The 7,438-nt window shown below is 44.5% G+C and overlaps 1 protein-coding gene across 2 annotated transcripts; it reads right to left on the reverse strand.

Moving 5' to 3' along the window:
• Window positions 1-653: 653 nt before the first annotated feature.
• TENT5A (terminal nucleotidyltransferase 5A) lies at window positions 654-7,438 on the reverse strand. 2 transcript variants are annotated; one of them, XM_024757427.1, is made up of 3 exons: window positions 7,260-7,438; window positions 6,512-7,070; window positions 654-5,403 (listed from the first exon to the last, which is right to left on the reverse strand). In XM_024757427.1, the coding sequence occupies exons 1-3, from the start codon at window positions 7,277-7,279 to the stop codon at window positions 4,627-4,629; spliced, it is 1,356 nt and encodes a 451-aa protein (XP_024613195.1). In that variant the 5' UTR covers window positions 7,280-7,438; the 3' UTR covers window positions 654-4,626. The 2 variants fall into 2 exon arrangements, with proteins under 2 accessions (XP_024613195.1, XP_024613196.1); XM_024757428.1 differs by having other exon boundaries at window positions 7,315-7,432.

The raw sequence follows: 7,438 nt of genomic DNA on the forward strand, positions 1-7,438 counted from the left end.
AAAGTCTCCAAAATGACACAAAGAAGAAAAATTAATAAATAAATAAATGGATGCTCCCTGGCGATCTGAACAGGTGAGATTACCTATTCGAAATGCTCATCGAAAGGGCAACATCTTTGCAGCCAGTATATGCATACAAAGCACAACATATTAGATCCTGTGATTGCCCTTCCTTCCACTTTCCCTTCCACTTAGTGTCTTCCAAAACTTGCTCCCGTCCTCCCGAGGCAAACACTCTGAATAACACTACAGAGCCTCAAATGGATGATATATATAAAACCACGGATGACTGAATCACAACACTTTCGCTACTCCTAAAAACCAAGGCCCCCTCAGGGCTACAGCAAACCTACAGTCCAGAGCCAGGAGTCTCTACCGATCCTGGAAAACGGCTCTGACTGGGTCACTTAACACAGCTAAGCTCACAACCAGATTCAAAATGTTGGCACCCATTATCTAGATTCGAATGGATATTACTGAGCCAGTCCAGAGATGGGCTGGCTGCAAGCTGGGCGTTTTAATGACTTGCACTCCAATCAGAAGTTGACAAGGTGGGTCGCCTCCAAACACTGCTTCGTCTTTTCTCATAGACACAGGTTGGATTCGGAGGATATGGTCTTTAGCCAGCACAGAGATGGAAAACAACGCACAAATCAATAGAAAAAAATAACTTCTTTTTATTTACAAAAAAAAAATCCAAATATTGGATGCTGTAAACAAAATTCACAATCTGTTCCCTCTAGCGCTGATTCAAATAAGTCAGTTTTTAAGAGTCCATTCTCCAGCAACTCCTTTTCTGCCTGTGACACAGACTAAAGTGAAAGTATTCCAAAAGAGTGACCCCAGGTGCGGCGTGCGGCCATCAGGGCCTCTTGGAGCAGGCGATGGTTGTAGAGAGGTCGGAGAGAGAGACAGCCAGCGGGCAGAGCATCCTCCATTCTGCAAGGATTTGCAGCCAGTCTCGCCAAGTTACTTGACATCTTCCAACTTTGTACTTTGACCATGTACTTTGTTAGCAAGCCATTATTACGACCAAGTATTACACAGAGATTCTTTCTTAGCGCTGAAAAGGCTATACTATAAGAGATCATAAAGAAATACTATATTCCAACAGGTGGTATATATGAAACTACTTTTTTTTTTTTTGGCTTTTTGGTTTCATCTAACACACCCTGTCTTCAAACAACAAAAAAGCCTATTTTCGAACTGCTGACAGCTTTTAACATAATACATTTCATTTACAAAATAGTTCACAATATTTATTTGACAAGCATTGCAATGAAAACAACTTTACGCACAATAAGGCAACCTACGATCAGCAAACAGAAAAGGGTGGCAAAAAAACGGTATGTTCACTTTTCTTGGCGTTTCCTCCTTGGCTTGGCTTACAGACATTCTTCCATCCTTGCAATTTTGGAGCCACGTTAAAACAATCCACCCAATATGAAAGTGAGCAAACACTTGATCCCGTTTCTGGAAGGGAAAAGTCCATCTTGATGTAGGACGTCTTGAGGCAACGAGATTTTACTGCAAATGAAGTCAACTTGTTAAAAGGGCAGATGAAGTGTTCCCTGACATGCCAGGCTGAACAGGTGAGAAGAGACTCCAGAAGATAAAAAACTTCCTCCTGCTTTAAAGTAACAGCACACTCGACCAGATAAACACAAAGGTAAGCAAATCACAGGCACTGATCAGGAATTGAGAGCTGTCCTTTTCTCTGACCTATGACACACGGCTCTCTCTCACCAGACATTCAAATGTTTAGGCCACACATCCACAAAGAGAGACATATATTCCACTGTTTGTTCAACTACACATGCACGAGACTATAGTACATACAAAAGGGAAATAAATTATATAAATCTTAAATGCTGAAGGTTGTCTTGAGTACAGCCTGTTCTATCTGAATGCCAGGTGCTGGTATTTCCAACTATGCTACCAGCCCCAGAGTAAGCAAGAAAAGAACATAAATATCTGAGAAAACAAATGAAAAGTGTATTTTCCAAGAAGGCCCCTCCAAACAAAAATCTGTGTCATAAAATAACACCAGGTTGTTGCTATGGCAGAGCCAGAGACCTCCAGATTCTTTCTGAAATAGTGGACGACTCATCGGTCAAGAGTTAGGATGAGAAGGAAGAAGGCAGATCACCAGCTACTCCTCCTCTGTTCCCGAGGGTTCCCTTAGTTTTCTTTTAGGAAACATCCGAACAGGTAAGGAGGCGGAGCTCTGGCTGCTGACAGTTAAGTATCAGGCTTAACCTGCAAATGGAATATTTCCTGGGAATTACAATGAATTTTTCAAACCCAGGGCTGGAGTGAGGGAGTCTGAGCCAACGTGGGAGAAGAAAGAGTTCCCTACGTAACAGTGAGTGGCAGTGCAGTAGCTGTTACAGCTCGGACAGAATTCACAGGGACGCTGCTACGACAAACCCATCAAGTTCTGGTTAAGGCTTCAAAGAAAGATGCACAAGAAAGGTAGTGCGGATGGATTAAACCAGCATTGAGCATCTGAGGGATGCCCAGATAACAGATAAATGACACTGCCAACAGGATGATGCTAGTTTCTTCCCCAATCCCTCTTTAACTGATGACAAAAATCTGCTTGACCCTTCACAGGAACGATCAGAGTAAGCAGTCATCCACTAGACTTGGTAGGGGTTGTGTAGCTGTTTCACAATACAAAGGGAAGGTTGTCGGGTGTTAGATTTGTTTTTAACAAATACATTTTCAAAGACCAGTGTCCAAAGGAATTAAGGGCTGAGAGAAGGGATGGGTTTGGGATTAGCTGTCACTGAACTGAAACAGTAATGCCGGTTCATTTCACAAAGGTGTAACTGGTCTCTTGGGAAACAGAAAATAAAGTTGGATCTGATTGAACGCAAAGTGAGTGAATTTAAAGTACAGTACTAAATACTTCAATGCAGTGTGACAAACAGGTCAAAGATGCTTCATATTGGCATGAATTTATAAAATTTTATATATAATATATATTTCATATATAAATTTTAAGTAATCGTGCAAACACTCTTTAAAAAGGGTCATTTCACATTTACTAAATTCTAGTGGTCCTGGAATGCACAATGCATTCATTTAAAAATTCATTTAAATATTAATAAGTAGTGTTCAGATCACCAGAAATTCTTTTTAGCAGTCAGGGATTTAAACAGACTATCACTGATCCATGATCCACTGGATTATACACCATGGAGGTATGCAAGTATTACAAAAAGTAAAAGGGTTCAAACTGTCAAAATGGCAGTTTAGTGTAAAAAACGAGTGCTCTGCCCAGCAAATATTCTCCCATTTGTGGAATTCTGACTCACAAAAAAAAAAAAAAAAAGGAAAAAAAAACTCACTAAAAATGTATAATCTCTGCTCTTCCTATCAAATATATTAATTGTTTTCCTCCTTCATTTGCTTTAATTTTTTTAGATGTGGGTTTTAATTCATCACTGCAATATGCCCACGTCTCATGTCATCCTGTTGAAAACATAAAAGCACACAGTATTTAAACATTTCCTATATGCTACATTTTTCTAGACCATAATCAATGTATTGTGTGTATATACACATATCACAAATATGTATATACATACACATAATATACACACACATACACATGTACCTAGGATAATATCACACCAACAAGGTTAATTTTATACAAGTATTTGTCAAGAAAAAATAGGGCATCTCCTCCACCATTCACAAGCTTATGTGTTGTTTTATTTTCTTCTTGAGTCCCTGACAAAATAGTCATTAAACCATAAAATTTTTCCACTTCAAATTTTCAGAAGGCAACAGGCACTTTGATGTATATTGGTGTGTAACAAATATAGTAACTCTTTATATATTCTATTTCTTTTCTACTTGGGTATTTTTATCTGTTAAATCTTTGGTCCTTGAGCATACTTTCTTTGCTACAGCTGTTTTTGCTTGCATTTTCACATTTAAAAAATGCGAGCTATGCACGCAGCTGGAAATAATGGATTGTGTCATCGTAAGTTCTGCTGTTTGTTATGAGAATTGCACCCTACTACTGCTCATTTGGAGCAAGCCATTTCTATTAGCGCAATGGGAGAGTTCCACAGAAAGCACTTGCTACAAGCCTCAGATAGCAATCCCAGTGTTGGAGTCCCCCTTCCTCTTGTACAGTTGTTACTATCTGAACTCCTGAATTGATAATTTCGTTGGAGTGAGACCCTTTTTTCCTCTGTATTTTCCCTTTTGTGAATTCCGTCTTATAAGAAACTCTCCATTTGTCTTTTTTTCCTATGGCAAAGCTATGGGAGCAGGTACTGCAAACCCATATTGTCATCAAGCTTTTTTTCTCTTGTTATTTTAGGAGAACCTGGTTGTTTTTAATGACAGGTCTCTTTTGTTTCAGGACAGAATCCAGTTGGGTAGGAGAATGAGGGAAGGTTGGCGGTGGTGGTGGGGCGGGTTATTTTGAGATCATGCTCCCATACCTAGGAAAAGATCCACAAGCTTTGCCAAGTTTAAAACCAGGAGCAGATCATCATTGCACAAAACATATCCCTAATCATGGCTGGGTCACTCAGCCTTTTTCTTTTTTTTGTTCCTATCTTGTCTGAAATGGCTTCCCCACAGGACACTTTTAAATGATTCCTAATTGCAAGGTAGCCAAGTAGAGTATGTCTGTTGCTGGCATGTGAACACTGGCTGGACCTGTGCAACGTAGTAACTGCTAAAGTTGGCATCTGCTACGTACGGGGCTGGCTGGTAATAGCAAGTGACATTAGCCACGTTAGGGATGACATTTTGGTCAGCTAGCACCCGGATAGCCAGCATTGTGATCAGGTTTAAAGTCTGTCTTCTTTCATGTCCCATCAGGCACACGGTACTCTCATTCACCACTCCATGAAGGGTCATGAGATAGTCATACTTGCGGTCTTCCAAGCCCACGAAGTGGTTCTGCAAATAGGACTCCAGTTTTCTCTGCTGCTCTCCAATGTCTGAGAAATCGATGAAAAACCTAGAACACATATACCTCTGAAGGGTCTTGATCTCATCAGAGGCGGGCCTAAAGCCCCTCACTAAGAGGTTGCAGTACTTAAGCAGGCCTCCCCCTCTGATTTCCTCCGGGTTCCGGGTGGCAATGATCTTGTTACAAAGGTGATCAAAGGCTTCGTGGAAATCTCCATAGACACTCTCCCCGATTATTGTGGGGTGAAACGTTTCAGTCATTGGGTTCTCTGAACATTCGTAAAAGAGGAGAAGAGAGTCTAACTTGATTTGAAAAGAATCTACACTAAATTCAAACTGCCTCCGGAGGGAATCCACAAATTTCAGTTCCACATTTTTGCCACTGTTGTTTGACAGGGATATAAGACTCCATCGGTCAGAGTCATTGCACACTTTAACCATTTTCTGCACATAAGCTTCCTACAATTTAAAAGACAAAACAAGAAGATGAGCAAACCTAGAAAAAAATAATCAATAAATAAGTACATCCTCGTCACAGCTGAGAATTATTTTGCTCCTTCCCTTTTGTTTTGTCAGGTTTCAGCAAAACACTACCTGCAGGCTTAAACATTAAACATAAACAGTCTTCTCAAAACAACAACAACAAAAAGAAATACATTTAACGAGTGGTTTTGCCGTCTGGGAAAGAGAGTAGAAATAATGGTGTGAGGCTTTTGGCAGACATAGCGCAGTACTAGGAGGTTCTGTTGTCATGCCTGACTTTCAAAATGTTATTTTTTGAGAATGATCTTATAGGTACAATATTCACACAATATCACCACAATATTCAAAAGACAGAAGGCTTACGGGGAAAAGCTAGTCTGCCTCTCACCCTAGTCCCTAGTCACCTAGTTCCCCTCCTGCTAAGGGAACCGATAGGATTTGTACCTTGACAGTCCCGCCAGGGCTCCTGCAGTTAAAATCAAATATGAACGAAATTAAGACATTCTGGGAGGCTGGTTCCTCGGATAATTTTACCTAATTGTATAAAACGAGCTTTGGACCAAAGTGGGGAGGAGGGGACCCATTATATCCTGAACACATGAACCAACCTGGAAAAGCACCATATATATGCTTAACACACGGCGTCACGTGAAGGCAGCTAGGAAATCTATTCACATTCTCCAATACAATAATAAGAACATTGACTAGCCTCTGCTTCAGGCTGCTCTTTTCCCAGAGACTAAATAATCAAATGACTCAAAAAAAAAAAAAGAAAGGTTCACATCATTTCACTCTTCCACTTATCAGAATCTCCTCTGGACACGACTCAATAAAGGAAAGCCAAGAGTTAAAAAATGAGAAGGAAGAGAAGGCAGGGCAGAGGAGGAAGCAGAAGACTTGGAAGCTGAAGCAGCTTAAACACTCAACACAGTCCACGCACCTTGGTTTCCTCAGGAAAAAACTCAAAAGCAAAATCAGCCAGGGCGCCCACCTGGGTCCGGGCCGCGGACGTGCGCCCCTCTGCCCGCCGCGCCGCCCCCGCGCCCGGCCCGCCGCCGCCCCCGGCCCCTCTCGGGAGCTTTACCTTGAGTGTGAGTGGTGTGATCTTCTCTTTGTTCACCCCTTCGGGTAAGAAGTCCAACAGGCAGTCCAGCACGACGTCCTTCACAGTCTGAAACTCCTCTTCCCCGCGCAGGTCGGCGCAGAAGATGAGGTCCAGATCCTTGTAGCCCAGGCCGCTGTCCTGGTGCAGGACGTGGCTGGCGGCCGAGCCGTTGAGGCGCACGTCGCGGACGCCGATGCGCTTCTCGGCCAGGCGCCGCCGCACCACCTTCACGATCAGGCTGGGCTGCAGCTCGAGCGTGGGGAAGTTGCCGCGCCCGTGGATCGGGATGGTCTCGCTCAGGATGCCGTCCAGCCGCTGCACTTGCTCCCAGTTCAGCACGTTGCAGTGCGCCGTGGGGCTTTCGCAATAGTCCAAGCAGTGCCCGCCGCCGCCGCCGCCGCCGCCGAAGTCGCCGCCGCTAAAGTCGCCGGCCAGGGGGATGTAAGGGCCGCCGGCCAGCTCGTCCTCAGCCATGGCAAAGTACCCTTCGCCTTCCGCCATGAAGTGCCCGCCGAACGCCACTGGGCCCTGGTCGGTCCTAAAAGAGAACAGAGGGAAGAAGCGCGCTGAGACGCGCGGCGGACAGGCGGACAGGGGCCCGAGGAGTAAGGAGCGCGCCCCCTCCCCGCTTCGCCCCCCGCCTCAGGGGCTCCCCGGAGACTCTCCCTCCCCAGGCCCCCGCGGCCTCCGGCCCGCGCGCGCCGCGCCCCGCAGAGCAGCCCCGCACCAAAAGTATCTCTGATGCATCTGGAAAGCGCAAGCGAGAGTCCCGTCTGTGTCACCTGGAGGCGGCCGCCCCTTCTAGGAGCGCGGCGAGCGAGGAACTGCGAGGCGGCAATACTTCAGGAGCCGCGAGTGCGCTCCCGGCAGCGGCGAGCGACTTAGTCCTTCCCAGACCCCCGCAGC

Source organism: Neophocaena asiaeorientalis, unplaced genomic scaffold (genome assembly GCF_003031525.2).
Source record: "Neophocaena asiaeorientalis asiaeorientalis breed wild unplaced genomic scaffold, Neophocaena_asiaeorientalis_V1.1 scaffold253, whole genome shotgun sequence".
In the NCBI taxonomy this organism is placed as follows: Eukaryota; Metazoa; Chordata; class Mammalia; order Artiodactyla; family Phocoenidae; genus Neophocaena; species Neophocaena asiaeorientalis.